This window comes from Tilletiopsis washingtonensis, assembly GCF_003144115.1.
Source record: "Tilletiopsis washingtonensis strain MCA 4186 unplaced genomic scaffold FA09scaffold_23, whole genome shotgun sequence".
NCBI lineage: Eukaryota > Fungi > Basidiomycota > Exobasidiomycetes > Entylomatales > Tilletiopsis > Tilletiopsis washingtonensis.
This window is the reverse complement of record NW_020312020.1, coordinates 1-18201: the sequence shown is the minus strand read 5'-3', so window position 1 is coordinate 18201 and position 18201 is coordinate 1. Positions and strand designations below refer to the sequence as shown.

The 18201-nt window shown below is 68.0% G+C and overlaps 6 protein-coding genes across 6 annotated transcripts; 3 read left to right on the top strand and 3 right to left on the bottom strand.

The window, feature by feature from the left end:
* Positions 1–135: 135 nt before the first annotated feature.
* FA09DRAFT_362909 (hypothetical protein) lies at positions 136–3577 on the top strand. The gene is made up of 3 exons (XM_025745523.1): positions 136–421; positions 568–2952; positions 3039–3577. Exons 1-3 carry the CDS (start codon positions 233–235, stop codon positions 3132–3134), a joined length of 2670 nt encoding a protein of 889 aa, XP_025595528.1. The 5' UTR covers positions 136–232; the 3' UTR covers positions 3135–3577.
* Positions 3232–6409, bottom strand: FA09DRAFT_347126 (ARM repeat-containing protein; the record flags this gene model as incomplete). Its single annotated transcript, XM_025744794.1, has 7 exons — positions 6217–6409; positions 5055–6090; positions 4871–4952; positions 4728–4812; positions 4381–4669; positions 3467–4325; positions 3232–3395 (listed from the first exon to the last, which is right to left on the bottom strand). Exons 1-7 carry the CDS (start codon positions 6387–6389, stop codon positions 3232–3234), a joined length of 2688 nt encoding a protein of 895 aa, XP_025595527.1. The 5' UTR covers positions 6390–6409.
* Positions 6410–6935: 526 nt separating this feature from the next.
* FA09DRAFT_332180 (hypothetical protein) lies at positions 6936–7446 on the bottom strand. The gene has a single exon (XM_025743351.1). It carries the CDS (start codon positions 7169–7171, stop codon positions 6944–6946), a length of 228 nt encoding a protein of 75 aa, XP_025595526.1. The 5' UTR covers positions 7172–7446; the 3' UTR covers positions 6936–6943.
* Positions 7447–8183: 737 nt separating this feature from the next.
* On the top strand, positions 8184–13151 carry FA09DRAFT_332179 (Non-ribosomal peptide synthetase C-terminal). Its single transcript, XM_025743350.1, has 6 exons — positions 8184–9213; positions 9265–9348; positions 9406–11078; positions 11132–11687; positions 11749–12633; positions 12693–13151. Exons 1-6 carry the CDS (start codon positions 8649–8651, stop codon positions 13091–13093), a joined length of 4164 nt encoding a protein of 1387 aa, XP_025595525.1. The 5' UTR covers positions 8184–8648; the 3' UTR covers positions 13094–13151.
* A 555-nt stretch (positions 13152–13706) lies between these two features.
* On the top strand, positions 13707–15698 carry FA09DRAFT_286383 (phosphatidylserine decarboxylase; the record flags this gene model as incomplete). The annotated part of the gene is made up of 6 exons (XM_025739901.1): positions 13707–13803; positions 13970–14196; positions 14259–14492; positions 14543–15206; positions 15254–15374; positions 15428–15698. Coding segments are annotated over 6 exons (1614 nt in total), but the record flags the coding sequence as incomplete, so codon positions are not given.
* A 137-nt stretch (positions 15699–15835) lies between these two features.
* FA09DRAFT_341185 (hypothetical protein) lies at positions 15836–16864 on the bottom strand (the record flags this gene model as incomplete). The annotated part of the gene is made up of 6 exons (XM_025744412.1): positions 15836–15943; positions 15991–16095; positions 16144–16234; positions 16283–16419; positions 16469–16565; positions 16614–16864. 6 exons carry the CDS (start codon positions 16862–16864, stop codon positions 15836–15838), a joined length of 789 nt encoding a protein of 262 aa, XP_025595523.1.
* Between the last annotated feature and the right edge of the window lie 1337 nt (positions 16865–18201).

Sequence of the window (18201 nt, the reverse complement as noted above, 5' to 3'; positions counted from 1 at the left end):
CTGCGGCCTCTGTGCTGGTGGCCCGTGCAGCGACGGTCCGCCGCGTGCTGCCGTGAGCGGCGGCGCGCGCGGCGCGCGCGGCGCCACGGCGAACTTGAAGGTGCACGACTGCCGGCCGCTCGTCACTCACGACCACCACCATCTCCTGTTCCCCGGCTCTTTCGGCCGCATCGCCGCTGGCCTTGTCGCAGCTTCCGCGCGGCGCCGACTTGCGCCGCGCTGCACAATCAGAATGGCTGCCTCGCCAGCGATCGCGTACTACCTGGCGCCCCATGCCGGCGCGCCGTCTGCTCGCAGCGGGAGCCCCAGCACCGCAGCGCAGCCGCGGACGATTCACCTGCGCCTTTCACACGACGTCGTCGCGCAGCTTACGAGCGAGCAGGCACCGTCGCTGTTCTTAAATCTAGACCCGTCTGTGTCCGTGAGTGGCTGTGCGGCCAGTGTGGCCCCGACGGCGGGACGGCGCCCGGCCCAGCATGCGTGCGGCGCGAGCCACACGCTTGCTCGGGTGCATGCCGGCCCAAGCACGGTCGCGCCAGCTCACGCGCATATGCCCACCCCACTCAGTCGTTGATCATTGATGGCGTCTCGCATGCTCTGACACGCGCAGAGGAGACTTCGCCGCACGACCTCTATCTGGAACCGCGTGCTGAAGCCTCACCGGACGACGCCACGCCTCGATTGCTTCGGCATGTGGGCTCGATTGGCTGCAAGCTGTCGCTGCGACAGTCGCTGGCGTCGTCGGGTACCGCCGCGTCTCGTCTCAAGGAGCGGCGCGGCGAGGAGGAAGCGAAGCGCGACGCAAATCGCGCCGTTCTCCTCGACGGCAGCTCGCTGCTGCGCACCCGGCAGAGCGCCAGCACCGCCTCGCTGCGAGCGAAGCGGCCGGAAGCCGGCCCTGCGGCGAAGCTGCGCAGCAATCTCGGCCTGGCGGGAGCGAGCCGCAGCGATAGTGCTCGGCCTGGGCACAGTGCGGCGGCCAGTCGTGCATCGACGCCCGGCGGCGGCAGCAGCCTGCCTGGGAGCCCGAATGTGCCCACTTCGCGAATGGCGGGCACGGGCAGCCGCCCAACGCATCCTAGTGCCATCACTCCGCTCTCGACGCCGCGCATCAGTGACTTGGACAAGCAGGGCGAGGGCAGTCCGCCGAGCTTGCGAGTGAGACTCATTCAGCTCCTTGCGCCAGGGCCGCTGCCACGACGGAGAATAGTCGCGCAGCTCAGAGCTCCCGAGGCACAGATCCTCAAGCTACTCAGCAACCATGCACATGCACCAGCACATCTTCAGAGCGCCGGCAGTGCCAGCCTCTCGTCGTCGCGCAAGTTCCAGGGCCCAGTCAATCGGCGTGCCGGCGGCAAAGCTGCTGCTTCACCAGCGTCCGGCGCGACCGGCATCGGGCCCGGCACCATGTTCGCCCTGTCAGACACTGCTTACCTCGATGCACGTCTCGACTGGCCCGACTACGATGCCAGGACTCGCGTGCAGGTCAGCGATGCAGCCGAGGCGGCATTTGACCGCATGCATCTGCCGACCGACGCCCTGCCGCGGCGCCATCTGTATCCTGATGGCCGCCCGACAGCAGAGACGAGAGCGCAGTGGGAGCGAGAGCGTCTCGCTCGTGAGGCCGTCGAGAAGATGGACGATGGTCACGATCTGAGCGATGCAGCAGAGGACGAAGCGGAGGAGGGCGCACTGGAAGACGACGACGCGTCAAGCAGCGTGGCGGACGTGAGCGAGTATCGAGGCTCGACTGACGCGTCGAGCTCTCACCGCATGGGACCGAGCGGTCAGGACACCGCTGACGTGCAGGCGCTCGGCGACCTCCGACGAGCCGGCCGCACGGCACTTTCGCCGCAGACGCTCAGCCCGCTCAAGGGACTCGGTCTCTCCGGTGCTCCGGCGTCTCCGTCCGCATCACATCATGCTCTTGAGCCCGGCGTCGAATCGGCAGACGACGGCTCAGACGATGTTTCCGCCAGGACGAGAAGTGCGCGGAGTGCCGGCGCGTCGACCAAGAAGCGAAAGAGCGGGTCTGCGCTCGACAGGCTGAAGAAGGCGGTCAAGAGCAAAGGTGCCACACCTGTTCAGCGCACTCGCGAGCTCGAGCGAGCCAAAGCCCGGAAGGACAAGGAGGAGACTTTCAAGGCCGCTGGCTCATCCGCATTGCCGGCGAAGCGCATCGAGAAGAGTGCGGCCTCCAGCTCGACGAGCGCAGCGACGCGATCCTCATCAAGCTCAGACAGATTGTCTAGCGAGCAAGGTCAGCTCGCCGAACAGCTGGCTGTGCGCACATCGATGCGGCAAGCTGGAGACACGACTGCCGCATCCAGGCCAGGCGCGAAGCAGAGCCTGTCTGCCAGGGCATACACGGATTCGGAGGACGAGGTGTCTGCAAGTGGCGGGCGCGCATCGAGCTCAAGCAAGCAGCTGCGGCCCTCGGCCGGGCGGTTGTCTCGGAGCGCAGAGCGGGCATCAGGCTCAACGAGTCCGACCGCCTCGGCGCACCTCGCTACCGGTGGCGACCAGCGTCGCAGCGGCCTGCCGGAGCAGCCGCGCTCGTCGATGGCCGGGCCTACGCGCCACGGTGTCGGCCTCGGTGCCTCCCAGTCGACAGAGCCGTGGCTGGACGTGCGCAACTCAGCAGACTGGACCCGGCTGCGCGAGCGCTTCTCCAGGGTGTACGCCGAGTACAAGGCCGGCTGGGAGCATATACAGGGCGAGCGGCGCGCTCTGCAAGCGGAGCTGGCAGCCGCAAAGGGCGACGGGCCTCTGACTACGAGCCGCGATGGCATCGCGCCGCACCACATGCCGCCGGCCGTGGGTCCGCAGCTTGTGCCGCTTCAGCAGGAGCGAGGTGCATCGGCCGGCTACGCCTGGCGTCATTCCTTGGCGTCGACGCCGCAGAAAGGCCCGCTGTCGTTCGAGGAAGTGACGATTGCTTTGCAGCGGCAGGTGAGTGCAGCGACGCGGTAGCGACGCGCAATGTGCGCGCTTAGCTCACGCCACACGACCGTCCTCTTCCGTCTGCGCCTCGACAGACCGAGCTGCAAGGACAACTGCAACGCATGAAGACGGCGCTGCAGGAGAGCAAAGAGCGCATACAAGATGGAGAGCGGCCACTGCAAGTCCGCTGACGCGCAGCGACGCTCTGTCACGCCATGGGGGTCTCTCTCGCGGGCACCCAGCTGATGCGGCAAGAATGGCATTGGCGTGGTCAGACGGTCAGACAGCCTAGCCTCTGGCAGGGAGTGATTCGTCAAACAGGGCGAGCAGGCTCTTGGCCCTGTCGGCGACGTCTCGCTCGGGATCGTCGGCGAGGGGTCGCAGATGCACGTCGTACTCGAACGCGCGCAGGCGCGCGAGCGCGTCGGCTGCGATGTCGCCTGCCGGCAGAGCTGCGTCAGTGCGCTGCGGTCTCCGAGTGCGGCCCTATGAGCCTGCTGCGCGCGCGGCGCTCCGAACTCACTCGTGCTGGTGCGAGAGGTGCGGATCGTGAGGTTCAGCGCGGCCCAGACACTTGCAAGCCGGATCTCGGCGGTCTTGTGCGTGAGGAAGTACAGCAGCGCCTCGATCAGGTTCGGACGGTCGATGATGCTGCGCCGATGCGACTCGGAGCCTGTTGCAAGGTTGACGAGCACGTAGGCGGCCTGCTCGGTGATGGCCGAGCCGCGCTTCTGCCACACAACGGCCTCCAGCAGGTCGAGCAAGCGCTGGGTGCCGAAGCCGCGCAACGTGAGATCGATGTCGGCCTCGCGAGAGGAGGCCACGTTGCGCATGATGCTCAGCGCCTGCTCTTGCGCCGCCTCGTCCGTGCCCGCCGTGTCGAGCGCCAGCTCGGCGACGTAGTCCCAGCCGAGCGTGTCGAGCAGCGCCCGCTTTGTCTCGGTCTCGCTGCTCCAGAGGATGTTCTTGAGCGCCCACAGAGCGTTGAGGCGCATTCCCCCCGAGGCGGCGCTCTGTGCGAGCTCAATGAGCTTCGCGACGCCGCCGCCGTCTACGAGGAGCTGCTTCATCGGCGCAAACTTGAGGACCAAGTTGCAGATGGTCGCGGTCGCCTCCTGCTTGACCTCGGCATCCTCCGCGTCGTCCTTGAGGATGCGGATGAGCTGGTCCGCCACGCCAACATCGACCAGAGACGTTCGCAGAATGGAGATGGACCGCGACAGGGCTCGCACAAGGCGGCACGCGGCCACTCGGATGCCGAGGTCTGAGGCCGTCAGGCTGGGCACGATCAGCGGCAGCAGCGCCGGCGACGTGGCATCGACAATGGCGCGGCGGATTTCATCGCGTTGGAACGCGAGAGCCGCGAGGGCGGTCAGAGTCGCCTGCAGAGGGTCAGCATGTGGCATCGCGCGCGGCAGCAGATGTGGATAGACTCACCTCTCGGAGCCGAATCACTCCGTCATCGCTGGGCCTGCCCTCGGCGCCGCTGTCGTGCGATGCGACTGCTGTTCTGGTCTTGTGCAGCAGAGCGCCGAGTCGGCGCACGGCATCGTACTGCTCGGCAGCGAGCATCTGCAGCTCTGCGTCGTCGGCGACGAGACGCGCGAGCGTGAAGGTGGCGGCAATCTGCACCTCGCCAACCTCGTCGGTGAGCTCGATTATGACAGAAAGAACACACTCGTGCGTCTTGGCGGAGAAAGGGTGGACCTTGAGAAAGTTGACCAGGCTGAGGCGAAGGAGGGTGTGAGCGAGCCCTGCGGTTGTGATGGTGCAGCTCTACTGACCAGCTCATCGCCGCCAGACGGACAGGGGCAGACGGCTCCTTGGCGAGATTCAGCAGCATTGCCGTGGGCAGGTGGCCGGACGGCGCTTAGCGGGCGATGAGTTCAGCCCAGCTGCCCGCGAGCGCGTGCGGCGCGTGACTCACTGGGACAAGTAACGAGTCTCTGAGTGGTGCCGATGTCCTCGCACACCAGCTCCGCCAGCGCCCAAAGTGCAGCTTCTTGCGTCTATGATCCGCAGTGTCAGACGAGTGGGCACGCAACTGCAAGGCGTTTCGCAAGGGCGCACGCATTTGATGCGTTGGCACAACACGGCTCGCCGAGACTCACCTTCTCAAAGCCGCACTCTGCGCCCTCGAGCAGCACACGCAGCACACCGGCCCGCGCTCTGCTCTCGTCGTCACTGCGCAACCGTGTGCTGCGTCCGCGCTCGTGATCACGCTCCCGCTCGGCACTTTTGCCGCGCTGCACTACCCGGGCCTGGGGCGCCGCGGCGCTGCTCGGTGTTGGCTGCATGCCGACGTCGCCGTCCGCGTCCACATGCTCGTGCGCGTGCTGCGAGGTGCCGGATGAAGTACCGGCGGCGGAACGCGCCCTCATCTCGGACTCCTCCGCCAGGCTCGCCGAGCCTCTCGCAGCGGCCGGCCGGAAGCGCAGCACGCGCGCCTTGCGCAGGGCAATCTCGCTTGCGGCGTCGGCGTCCTGCTGTGCCGCAGCAGCAGCACCCGAGGCACTTTGCGACGGAATCCCGATGCAATTGCCAAGGATGGCAAAGACGAGATCCGCAAGCCGCAGCGGCGGTGGCAGTGAGGTCGCGGGCATGGCCGGCGCCGAGCACACGGGTGAGGAGGAGCGCGGCGTGCTGGGCCCAGCCGTGGCGCTGCCTGGCCGCACGAAGATGCGCGAGGCATTCGAGGCGGGCATGGCGCGCGTCGGCAGCGGCGGCGCCGCGAGCAGCGGGGCGAGCCAGAGTGGCAGGCTCGCATCGGCGAAGAGCAGCTGCACGGCCGTGCGTGCGAGCGGGAAGAGCGAGTCGGCAGGCGCTGGCGGCAGCGCCGGCGTGCGCGCCGAGAGCGCCAGCGGCGTCGCGTGTGCGCGCGGCCCGGGCAGCAGCAGCGTGCGCAGGGCGCCCGAGAGCGCCTTGAGGGCCCGCAGCAGCGCCTCGAGGGCGTGTGCGGCCGCCTGCGAGAAGGGCGGCGCCAGCGCGGCGAGGGCATGCAGCAGCGCCGCCGGCAGCGCCGCACGCAGCAGCGCCAGCAGCGCCGGGCGCGGACACGCGTGCGCCAGCGACGAGAGGATCGTGGCTGCGAGCGCGACGAGGCTCAGCGACTCCTCCGTCGGCGCGAGCGAGAGGACGGCGATGATGCTGCACGGGAGCGGTGCGTGAGCATGCGCGAGGGCGGCAGCGGCACAGCCTGACTCCAAAGCGGCAGCTCTTGTGCGGCGTACTGCGCGGCCCGGCCGCGCTCCCTGGTCTCGCGACTCCACTCACGCGGGCACCTCGCCGCGCGCGACGAGCTCGGCCTTGCGCGTGCGGCTGCCGATGAGGCGGTTCTGCAGCCGGCGCAGCGACGCAGCCGTGTACTGCGTGCCCGCAGCGGCCGCGTCCAGCGCCGGCGGCGGTGCGGCGGGCGACTGGCGCAGCTCTGGCGGGGCGGCGGCCATGGTGCGGGGAGGGGATGGGCGTGGGAAGGACGAAGCTTGGCGGAGGGCTCCCTCGGCCGCGCGCGCGGCGGCGTGAGGCAGCAGCAGGGCGCGGCGCGCGATGCAGCCCAGACGCGCGGGCCGCCACGGCGCCGCGCGGCGCCGCCCAACGCCAGATGAGCGCCGCGCTGACGCTCCGTCGGACGCCCAAGGTCATCTCAGCCGAGCATGACATGTCGAAACGCAGCGATCCGGAAAGGTCCAGAAGCCGATGCTGGAGTTCGCTGTCTTCCGCGGCTCATTCGCCTCACGCGGTTCAGCGCGGCGCCTTGCTGCTCCATGTCGACGACACAAGAGCGGAGTCGACGCCACCACCGCAGCGCGTCGTCGTTGCAAACCCGGGTGGGGTCTGCCACCGCTTGGACAACAGCCTCGTGCAGGGACAATTTGCCTCCAGTGCCAACACGAATTATGACAGGTTCAAAATGCCCTCTTCTGCGAGCAGAGACCCTTGGGCGCCAATGCCGAGGCGCCGCAGCGTCGCGCGCCGCTGCTGAAGCCAGAGGCCAACAGACTCAAAAGACACATCCGCGCAACCCTCTGCCGCCTCGGTGCTTGGGCCTGAGTGTCCGCAGTTGCGATGGCACGTCGACGAGACCGAGGCTTGCCATACATTCAGCAGCAGGGGTCATGGGACTGTGCAGCGCTGCTGGTGAAGTGATGCCCCTGAGAGCAGACGCGCAAGCAGAGAAGCTAGGCTGCAGAGAGCCGGCAGCAGCGATCAACAGAATCGTCCAAAGCATGCGCCCGTTGCGTCAGACCGATGCAGAGGGCTGCGGGACCCCTCCGAGCTGACGGCCAGCGGCACAGTCTCCCTGCCGCGCAGGGCGGCGAGCCCTTGTGACGGCTCGTACCGTGGGCGCATCGACGCTCCGCCTTGTCCACGCCCAGCGGCCTACAGTACACGTGCGACGGCGAGAGGCGATCAGGTGCAGAGCGCAGTGGCTGCAGGCCGGCGGTCCATGGCGGTGGCATGCGCGCTGCAGCCGCGGCACGGTGCGGCGTCTGACGGGCACAACAAGCCGCAAGGAAGCACAGCGTGAGGTGCGAGCCTTGCTGCGTCTCGCGCTGCTCTGCGGCGATGATCTGCGCCGTGCCGCGGCCGGCACTGATTTGGCACTCCGCCGCCGCCGCCACAGCCGCGCGGTACCGTGCCCGCAGCAGCGGCACGCCGCATCACGCGCATCGCAGCCGCAGCGGCCGCCGCCGCAGCATCCAGCGCAGCGCATCTCCCTTCCTCTTCATGCTTCTTTTGATCCTGCGGCAAATCCTGCGCCGGCGCTGCCTGAGACGCATCTCGGCCATCCGTGCACGCCCACCCCGCCACGCACGCGCTCGGCGCCGTGCGTGGCCACGGCAGCCGCGCACGCCCAGACCCTGTCGCGGACTGCGGAGGCCAGAGGCCACGTGCGGCACGTCCCCGCATCCCCGTGGCCAGCGCCACAGCGGCCGCCGGGCAGAGCATCTCGCATGCTGCACGCCGTCTGCCCGCAGGCAGGCGCAGCAGGTCGCTCGGGCTCCGCAAGCTTTCAAGCCGAAGGAAGCCGCCGGGCGCCAGGCTGCAGCAGCCGCAGGGCGCTGCTGCGGCAGCGGCGAGGCAAACACGGAGCTGCAGAGATGCAGCGCTGACGCAGGCGGCAGATGATGCACCTGGCGTGCTCCCGTGCCGACGTGCCGTGCGCCCCATGCGCGCCGTGCCGCTCGTCTGGCGCGCCGGCGCCGGCGGCCCCTGAGCACGGCGCCGCCGGCGCTCGACGCTGCGCTCAGCTCATCGTCGGCGAGTGCAGCGCCGCAGCGCCGCCGCACGCCAGACCTGCACGCCTCTGCGCCTGCACACCGACCGCCGGCAGGCGTCTCCCCGCACCCGTTTTGGGCGGTGTGGCGTGGCATCGGGGAGCACGCAAGTGCGGCGTGCCTCGTTCCAGAACGCGGCGTCGGGCGCAGGTCCGCCCGGGCGTGCACCCGGCCCCGCTCAGCCGTCAGCACCCTGCGCCGAGAGCTCGCTGGGGCCCCGCCATCGCTGGTGGGCGCTGTCAGCAGGGAGCGCAGCAGTGCCTGCCGAGCGCCGGCACACTGCAGGATCGCCGTCAGGCCGCTGGTTCCTGAGCATTGCTCGCCGTGCCTGCCACGCTCAGCTGGTCCTTAAAGAGGGACATGCAGCCGCACTGGGCTGTCGGGCGCATCGCCGTGTTTCCCCCTCTCCCTCGTCCTGGCGCTCCGATGGCCCGGCCATACCTGCTGCCCAGCCCCTTTGGCGCCGCTCCCTCTCCTCCCGCAGGCGTGCGCACTCTGCCCGACATCTTCGCCCACCGCGCCCGTTTGCAGCCCGGCGCGACGTGCTTCTCGTTCCAGGCAGACGGAGACGTCACTCGTGCAGCGGCGCAGCTGACATATGGAGAGGCGCTCGAGATCGTTCTTGAGACGAGCTCGCATCTGCGCGAACGACTCGGCGCAGCGGCGCAAGCTCCGGTCGTGGCGGTGTGGCTCGAGAAGTCGCTTGAGCTTCCGCTGGCGGTCCTAACCGCCACATTCGCTGGTGCGACCTGGCTGCCGTTCGACCACGATGCCCCTGCTGCCCGTGTCACCGTGTGCATGCAGGATGCCGGCGTCTCCGTCCTCATCTGCGACGAAGAGCACGAGGCCCGGGCGCGAGCCGCTGCCTCGGCCGCCGCCGGCAGCCCGATCGAGGTCCACACTTTTGCGCAACTGCGAGCCAGCGCTGCTCGCACTCCCGCGCGGACACCCGCTCCCCGGCCGTCGGAGGATGCCACCGCCTATATCATCTGTATGTGCAGCTCGGAAGCCCCGCGCCTCGCCAGCTCACACGGCAGCGCAGACACCAGCGGCACCACCGGCACGCCCAAGGGCATTGCTATTCCCCACTCGGCGGCGCTGCGCTTCCTCCTCAGCGAGAATGCCGGTGAGTGATCACGGAAGCCAGCAAACGGCCCCGTGCTGAAGCGAGCATCACGCGCAGTGCTGGGCATTCGGGCCGACGACGTGGTCTGGGCCGGCTTCTCGCCCGCGTTTGACATGTGGGTCGAGTCGGTGTGGATCGCGCTCGCCGCCGGTGCCCACGTCGTTCTGGGCAGCCGGTCGCAGTGCCTCGACGTGACGTCGCTTGGAGGAGCCGACGGCGTGTGGGCGCAGCGCGGCGTCACGGTGGTGCACGCGGTGCCCTCGCTCATGGGCATCCTCACGATGGACGAGTCGAGCGCGTCCGGCTCGGAGCTGCCGCGCTGCCTCCGCCTGGTGAATCTCGGAGGCGAGGCCTGTCCGCCGGCCCTCGTCGCGCGCCTCTGGCGGCCCGATTTGCGCCTCTGGAACACGTACGGGCCCACGGAGACGACGGTGTCTTGCACGATCGCCGAGCTGCGGCCACACGAGCCGGTGACCATCGGTGCGACGCTGCCGGGCTATACCGGTCTGCTCCTGCCCATCGACGACGGCGAGGGAACTAGTGCGAGGCGCGCGTTGGAGCCGCTTCGCCCGGCGCCTGGCACGGAAGGCGAACTCGTCATTGGCGGCCCGTGTGTCGGTTCCGGATACGTCGGCCGCCCGGCGCTGACGGCCGAGAAGTTCATCGTCATCGACGGGCAGCGGTGCTACCGGACAGGCGACCGCTGCCGTCTGGACGGCCAGGGGCAGCTCGCCTTCCTCGGTCGCATCGACACGCAAGTCAAGCACCGTGGCTTCCGCATCGAGCTCGGCGAGATTGAGGGGCAGCTGTGCAGTCAAGCGGGCGTGCAGGCTGCGGCAGTCATTCTGGCTGGTCCAGAGGGCTCGCAGCGCCTCGAGGGCTACGTTGTGCGGCAGCAGGGATCGAGCGGGACCGCCGGCTTGCGAGAGGGGCTCAAGGCCTCCCTGCCGTCGTACATGATCCCCGAGGCCTTCTTTGAGCTCTCGAAGGAGGAGATGCCGCGCCTGCCGAGCGGCAAGATCAACGCAAAGGGACTCCACGACATCTCGGCCAAAAGGCGTGCCCAGGAAGAGGCTGCGCAGGCGCAGATCTCGGCAGCCAAGTCCGTCGCAAGCCAGGAGTCCGGCAATTTAACGCTCGACCGCATTCTCGACGGCCTGGCGAGTGTGTTCCCTCACTGCAAGCAGGTGCTCGCGCAGGACGACATCTTCGACGATCTTGGCGGCCACAGTCTCGTCTGCGCGGTGCTCGTGTCGCGCCTGCGGTGCCATCCCGGTCTGAAGCAGCTCGGCCTGGCGGACATCTACGAGTGCCGCACCGCGGAGGCAATCGCAGCGCGCTTCTCGGATGTCGATGCGGCCTCCGAGTTCGACGAGAAGACGACGCTGAGCGCTGCTGCCCCGCCGCGCGACAGGCCCGTCTCGGCGCTCCGGCATGCCCTGTGCGGCACGGCGCAGCTGCCTGTCATCCTTTTCCTCTTCTTCATCGTCTCGCTCGAGATCCTCATGCCCTATCTCCTCTTCGACTTTCTGCTCTCGTACGGCGTTGCGTCCGCCATCTTTGGCGCCTACGGCGTGTTCGTCGTGCTTCCGCCTGCGGTGGCGCTCTGCGGCGTGCTGGGCAAGTGGGCGTTCCTCGGCCACGCGCGCGAGGGCTCGCATCGGCTGTGGGGCTTCCAGTACTTTCGCTGGTGGGCAGCGGACCGCTTCACGGACCTTGTCCCGGTCAAGGTGAGTGGTACGACGGTTTTCATGCTCGCGCCGGCGCTGACCAAGCCCTGCAGGCAATCGCCGAGTCACCGCTGTATCCCACGATGCTACGCCTGCTCGGCGCCAAGATCGGAGCGCACTGCCACCTGGGGCACATGCAGATCGGTGCAGCGGCAGACCTGGTCAGCATCGGAGACGACGCCGTTGTTGGGTCCGACGTCGTTCTGAGCGTGTCCGTCGTCGACGAGACCGGCCGACTGGTCATGCGGCCCGTTCACATCGGCAACGGCGCATCGATTGGCTCGAACTCGCTCCTCGAAGGCGGCAGCCGCGTCGAGGACGACGGCGAGCTCGCGCCCATGTCGATGCTGCCCAGTGGCGCGACGGTGCCGTCCGGAGAGCGATGGTGCGGCAGCCCTGCGCGTTTCGAGCGCCTCGTTGCCGACGTCGGCCACGGCAGGGCGAGCCGGCCGTCGTTCTGGCGCCGCGCATGCCTGACAGTCGCCTACACGCTGCTGGCGGCACTCGCGCTGCCGGCACTCTACCTGGCTCCGCAGATTCCGGGTCTGATGCTCTACGACTACGTGCAGCCGCGCAACACAACACACTGGGCCTGGGTAGCGATCGCAGGTGAGTCAAGCAGGCGCGGTGGCAGACATGCGGAGCTACTGACACTCGGCGCCTTGCCCAGGCATTCCTGTGGCATGCGGCTACATCGTGCTCGTCTTTGTCGAGCTCGTCGCTGTCCGCTGGCTGGTGCGCGGCCGCCAGCTCGTGCCCGGCACGTACCCGACCGCCTCGCTCTTCTACGTGCGGAAGTGGTTCACCGACCGCGTGATGGATGCGTCGCTCGACATTCTGCACCCCGTCTACGCCACGCTGTACGCAGTTCCCTTCCTGCGTGCGGTGGGAGTCCAGATCGGCCATGGCGCCGAGGTCTCGACGGCGCGCGGCATCAACGAGCTCAGCGTCATCGGCGACGAGGCGTTCATTGCCGATGCGGTACTCATGGGCGACTCGGAGATCCGCGGCAACAAGCTGACGCTCAAGGTCACGACCATGGAGCCGCGCTCGTTTGCGGGCAATGCCTCGCTGCTGCCTGCCGGCACGACACTTGGCACGGGCTCGCTCGTCGGCGTGCTGTCCCTTCCGCCCGCGGGCCAGCCGCTGGAGGCAGGCACGTCCTGCTTCGGCTCTCCGGCCGTGCTCATGCCGCGGCGGCAAGAGCTGTCGCAGACCTACGACGACAAGACGCTCTTCTCGCCGACGCCGTGGCTGCGCGCGCAGCGCCTCTTCATCGAGGGCCTGCGCATCGTCCTGCCGCGCATCGTCATCGTGTATGGCCTCGGCTTCGGCGTGTTCCTCTTCGAGGACCTGTGGAACCGCATCGGCTGGGCCGCCGTCGCCACGCTGCCCATCTTCTACTTCTTCCTCTTTGCGCTGCCCGCCGTCGGCCTGACGATTCTTGCCAAGTGGATCCTCGTCGGCGCGTACCGTCCGGACGCCTGGCCGCTGTGGAGCCTCAACGTGTGGCTCAGCGAGGCCGTCACCTCTACCTTTGAGACGCTGGCGGAGCGTGAGTAGCTCCTTCATTCCGTCGCTGCTGCTCCCCTGCTGACGCCGCGTGCGCCTCAGCATTGTGCCTGTCGCACCTCGTCGGCACGCCCTTCCTGCCGACCATCTTCTGGCTGCTCGGCACGAACATGGGCAAGCGCGTCTTCCTCGGCGCCGCCGACATTACCGAGTACGACCTCGTGTCGATCGGCGACTATGCCGCCGTCAACGCGCACGCGGGGCCGCAGTCGCACCTGTTCCAGGACCGCGTCATGGCGATGGACCACGTGCGCATCGGCGCCGGCGCGACGATGAAGCCGTACTCGATTGCGCTGCCGGGCTCGGTCGTCATGGCGGGCGCCACGCTCGGCTCGCTCTCGCTGCTGATGAAGGGCGAGACGGCCGACGGCGGCGTCGTGTGGGAGGGCATCCCGGTGCGGCCGCGCGTGCCCGTGCGGCCGGTGAAGAGCGCTGCGGTCTGAACATTTAGGATCTGTGTCACCTTGTCCGAGGCTGCTCTAATCTAGTACTGTGCCGACGCCTGGCGTGTGGTGTGGAGGAGAGTCGGAGTGAGGAGCGTGCCGCGCAGGCGGTGTCAGCGTGCTGCTGCCAGCGCGGCGCGCCGCGCGCACCGCTCCTCTGTCCCACGCCCAGCCTCGGTGCGGCGGGCCAGCTGAGGCGCGCTGCGCCGCTGCCGCGGTGCCTTCCAGCTTTCAGCGTCGGGCACCCTTGTCGTCCTGCCACACTCACCGCCGCGCCGCCTGCAGCTCGCCCGTCACTCCAGCGCCTCGTACAGCGCTGCTCCGAGCCCGTCACTCGTGCGCCGCGCCGACTGGCGCATCGCTCGTGCCCGCGAGGCCGCCGCCCGGCTTCGTCAGCAGCTGCAGCCTGCGTGCGCAGAGCTGCGCCCTCGCCGTCGATCAGCAGTCTCGGCGCCGCTCGCTTGGCACCACTTCTCGGCCCGCGATGCCTGCCGCCTCGGCCATTGTGCGCTACGGCGCCGTGTCGCACTCGCTGCGGCGCCCGCTGGCGCTGGGAGCGCCGTCGCCGCTGCCGCTGCCGCTGCTGCTGCGTGCATCGCGCCGTGGTCTGGCGTCACGCTCGCCGCTCGATGCCGAGCACGAGGCGGCGACGGTGCGTGGTCATCGCGCTGCCCGACTGCGTGCCGAGGCCGCCGGCGCGGGGCGCCAGGGTACGCCGCCGCCCAGCCTGGGCCTCGGTGATGCTCCGCTCGATGGACCGCAAGCCAGCGCCGGGAGCGCGGGGCATAGTAGTGGAGGCCACGGCGACGGCGGCCGTGGGGGCCCTCGGTCCTCGGGCCTGTTCGGTGAGCCTTCTCTTGGCGGCGGTAAGGCGAGGGTCGCTTGCTCAATATGGCTCTACAACAGCTCGCATGGCGCACTCCTGGCGCAGCACACCGATTGCATGGAAGCCGCTGCCGATCATTCTCGGTGCTGCCGTGCTGGTGGGCGTGCAGGCGCGGCGCAACTACGTGGCCGATCGCGATGGGCGCTCGCGCAACGGCAAGCGCGGCAAGGTGGTCGACGAGAATGGCCGCGTGGTCAGCATGAGCGGGCCGTGGACGGTGCGTTGCTTGTGCCGCGCCAGGAGACAATGTGTGCACCCGCTGATACCGGCGCCGTGCAGGTCTACGTGCTCGGCGCGCTGCCGCTCAACGCCATCTCGCGCGCCTGGGGCTGGGCAAACAATCTGACGCTGCCGGTCTGGTTCCGCCCGTACGGCTTCCGCTTCTACAGCTGGATCTTTGGCTGCAACCTCGACGAGATGAAGGACCCGGACCTGACGCACTACCGCAGCCTCGGCGAGTTCTTCTACCGCGAGCTGCGGGACGGCGCTCGAGTGATCGAAGACAGCCCGCTGGTGCGTTGTCTCTCTCATGGGCGCGGACCTTGCGCTGACATCTGCTGCAGGTGTCTCCCGCCGACGGCACTGTGCTGCACTTTGGCTCTATTCAGGGCCGGCGCGTCGAGCAGGTCAAGGGCATCACGTACTCGCTCGACGCGCTGCTCGGCGTCTCGTCTGATGCGCAGAGCACCGAGAAGGTCTCCTTGGGCTCGGGCTCGAGCGCCGACACGCAAGCCGGCGCCGCCTCGCGCTCGCACCAGATCCAGGACGAGCGCGACTTTGCCAACGTCAACGGCATCGAGTACTCGGTGGACAGGCTCCTCGGCTCGGAGGGCCGCAAGAAGCGCGGCTGGCGCATCGCCCGCGGCACCTGGTGGAAGTCGTGGTTCGTGCACGTGCCCGGCGAGGGCAAGGCCAAGACGGGCGTGCCGCCGGCGAACAAGGGCGTCGCCGGCGATTTCAGCCGCCCGCTCAACGACGACGACGAGGAGGAAGAGGTCGGCATCCCCACGGCCGACACGCCCGAGGTGCTGGGCAAGTACGCCAATGTGGCGTACGAGATGGGCGGCGGCGCGCTGCCGCCGATTCTGCAGCGCCACAGCCCCGGCCACGACGGCGTCGCCGAGGGCAACAAGCTCTTCTTCTGCGTCGTGTACCTGGCGCCCGGCGACTACCACCACTTTCACTCGCCGTGCTCGTGGGTCGTCGAGCGGCGGCGGCACTTTAGGGGTGAGTGCGGCGTCTGTGGAGCGTGCGCGCGAGCTGACCTCCCGCAGGCGAGCTGTACTCCGTCTCGCCGTACGTGGCCAGCCGCCTCTCGAACCTCTTTGTGCTCAACGAGCGTGTCGCGCTGCTCGGCCGCTGGCGGCATGGCTTCTTTGGCATGGTGCCGGTCGGGTGAGTGCTGCGTGCGAGCGGTGGGGTGCCGCGCTGGTGCTGACTGCTCGCAGTGCCACCAACGTCGGCTCCATCTGCGTCTCGTTCGACAAGGCACTGCGCACCAACGTGCGCGACCAGCGCGTGCTGGCCGGCACGTACTCGGAGGCGTCGTACAGCTCCGCGTCGCGCCTGCTGGGCGGGCAGCCGCTGCTCGCCGGCGAGGAGATGGGCGGCTTCCGCCTCGGCTCGACGGTCGTGCTGATCTTCGAGGCGCCCGAGGAGTTTGACTTTACCATCGAGGCCGGACAGAAGATCAAGCTGGGCACGGCGCTCGGCGACTTTACCCCTCGCTGAGCCGCGAGAAATACATGCCAGAGACCACAAGAGGCCATGTGCTCGACGGCGCTGACACGTGCACACTCGGCGCATGTTGTGCGTGACGCGGGTATCATTGAGAGATGCGGGTCCGTGACGCGACGCTATGGCGGCGCGCCGGCCGTCCGGGGTCCAAGCTCGGCGAGCAGCGCCTCCACGACGGCGCGCATCTGCGTCTCGGTCTCGGCGTCTGGCTCGAGCCCGGCAATCGACTGGCGGCGAATCAGCGCGGTGCGCACGTCAGGCTCGCACCACTCACCTCTTCAAGCACCGTCAGCATCTCGCGCGCGGCGCCTTGCCGCCCGTCGGCCTGCGCCAGTGTGTGTTTGAGCGCGCCGGCCGCTGCTCGGTTCTCGGCCTCGAGCTGTGGCGCGTCAGATGCGGGCAGTGCAGCGCGCGCGCCAGTGCTCACCTCGGCGAGCTCCGCCTCGAGCGACGCGACATTTTCGCGCTGCGCTGCGACCGAGCGTGCCGAGACGGCCGTCTCGATGTCGAGGTCCGGCCTGTGCCGCGTCAGCGCGTGCCCAGCAGAGCGTATCGTTGCTGCTCACCGCCACACGTCCTTTGCCTCCTCTGCGCCCGGCACCACCCCGTTCTGCAGCCGCTCATCCGCCTCTTCGACGAGCTGCTGCAGCTCCAGCAGCCGTGGTTCCAGCTGGTACTCGGCGGCGACGAGCGCAGAGGACTCCTGCGCAGCGTGAGCGTATGCACCGCACTGCCGCAGACACGGCACGCACCAGGATGCGTGCCTTGAGCTCGCCGATGAAGCCCGCGCGAGCCGCCTCGAGCAGCTTGGCGTCCATGTGCGGCAGCGTCGAGCGCACGGCCGCCTCGCTGCAGCGGGTCAGCGCCACGCCGGCAATGCTGCTGCGGCGCACTCACGTCGCCTTGTGGTCGATGAGCTGCAGGAATTTGGTCAATGCCGCCTCGAAGCGCTCGAAGCGCGGGTTCTGCCCGGCGCGCGCTGCGTCGGCGCCGGCGTCGCCAGGTGCGGAGGGCGCGGACGGGCCAGACCGCGCTGGTGTGCGCTGCAGCGCCTCGACGGACGCATCGGCGTCGGCTTGCGAGAGCACGCGCGCCTCGACGACGGCTGCCGGCAACGCCTCGTGTACGTCCGGCGCGTCAGAGGACATGGGATGCGGTGGGCGGGATGATGGTGGTCGCGAGGCGAGCGCGGCGAGGCCGTGCGCCGTTGGCTGCACCGCCTCGTTGACGCGTCGCGCGCCGCAGCACGTGACTACAAGAGCGAGCCGCGCTGCAGCCCCCCCCCCCCCACTCTGACTTGGACGTGCTGGCCCATGGCTGGATGCCACACAGCTGCAACTCTTCAGTCTCCTGACAATCAGCTGGTCTGAAGGTAGGACTAACAGTGACATGTCTCTTTGGGCTGCATACACCTCAGCAGTCAGCCCTGTTCAGCAAAGGTCATGGCTGGGCCCCAGTGCCAGATCTCAGCAGAGGTCAAAGCATTGAGATTTAAAGGAGTCACAACTTGTACTGGCCATTGCGCTACTCTTGCTAGATTGCTGGCCATGCAAACACCAGCCTTTTCAAGTGCTGCCAGCACCATGCCCATGCTGCTTGGTGCCAGCACCAAGTATAAGGCTGCACCTGTTGCTGTGGCCAAGTTGACGGCGCGCACAGAAGCCCTGTCAGCGCTAAGACTACAATTGCGCCCACAGACATGCATGCTGGCGCAGCATTGCCCTTGCAGTTTGCTCAAATCTGGGCAGCTGCGCTAGAGTGCATTGGAGACAAGCCATTCTCACCCACTGCTCCTGCAACAGAGTCATGGGAGGCTGCCTCTTCAGCTGCCCACAAGATGCTGTTGCGCACAGTGGATGCACTTTTGCTCCTTGATGCCATTGCTGAGTACCATGCATTGCATTCAGACAAACAAGCGTAAAGTTGTGTTTTGCCTCCAGCTGCCATTGCCTAGCTCTCAGCCCAGGATATCTCCTTGCCATCCATTGCTGTCAGCAATAGGAGCCTGCACCAACATCTGCTGCAAAGTCTGTCTCTTCACTCTATCAGCTGTGCAAGAAGCTTGCCCGTCTCTGAGCTCCATGTCTTCTTGGAGGTGGTTGAACATTGCATGCTCTGGGATGACTTGCTCATCTTGCTCTAGCAGGCTTGGGTTCTCTTGATGCCACCAGGCAGAGGGCTTGTCCCACTGGGTTGGGGCCCAAAAGCCAGGGCTCCAGGGCATTGATCAGAACCACCAGCACCTTGCAAGCCAGCTTGGAGGCTGCCTTGGAGTCTCTATTCTTGAAACAGCGCAGGGAGTTTGCCTTGTGCTTGAGAGAGGCAAATTGGCTGCTGCACATTGCTTCTGCGCCTCCTGGCTGGCAGAGCCTTGCCTGATGCCCAGGTTGAGGGTTAGGGTTAGGGTTAGGGTTAGGGTTAGGGTTAGGGTTAGGGTTAGGGTTAGGGTTAGGGTTAGGGTTAGGGTTAGGGTTAGGGTTAGGGT

What these genes read in the sequence shown, in the direction of transcription:
- FA09DRAFT_362909 (XM_025745523.1), top strand. Translation starts at nt 233, where the DNA reads ATGGCTGCCTCGCCAGCGATCGCGTACTACCTGGCGCCCCATGCCGGC. An exon ending in ATCTAGACCCGTCTGTGTCC is followed by an intron (nt 422 to 567) that starts GTGAGTGGCTGT and finishes CACCCCACTCAG; the next exon opens with TCGTTGATCATTGATGGCGT. An exon ending in CGATTGCTTTGCAGCGGCAG is followed by an intron (nt 2,953 to 3,038) that starts GTGAGTGCAGCG and finishes GCGCCTCGACAG; the next exon opens with ACCGAGCTGCAAGGACAACT.
- FA09DRAFT_332180 (XM_025743351.1), bottom strand. Translation starts at nt 7,171, where the DNA reads ATGCTTTGGACGATTCTGTTGATCGCTGCTGCCGGCTCTCTGCAGCCT.
- FA09DRAFT_332179 (XM_025743350.1), top strand. Translation starts at nt 8,649, where the DNA reads ATGGCCCGGCCATACCTGCTGCCCAGCCCCTTTGGCGCCGCTCCCTCT. An exon ending in TGCCACCGCCTATATCATCT is followed by an intron (nt 9,214 to 9,264) that starts GTATGTGCAGCT and finishes ACGGCAGCGCAG; the next exon opens with ACACCAGCGGCACCACCGGC. An exon ending in CTTTGAGACGCTGGCGGAGC is followed by an intron (nt 12,634 to 12,692) that starts GTGAGTAGCTCC and finishes CGTGCGCCTCAG; the next exon opens with CATTGTGCCTGTCGCACCTC.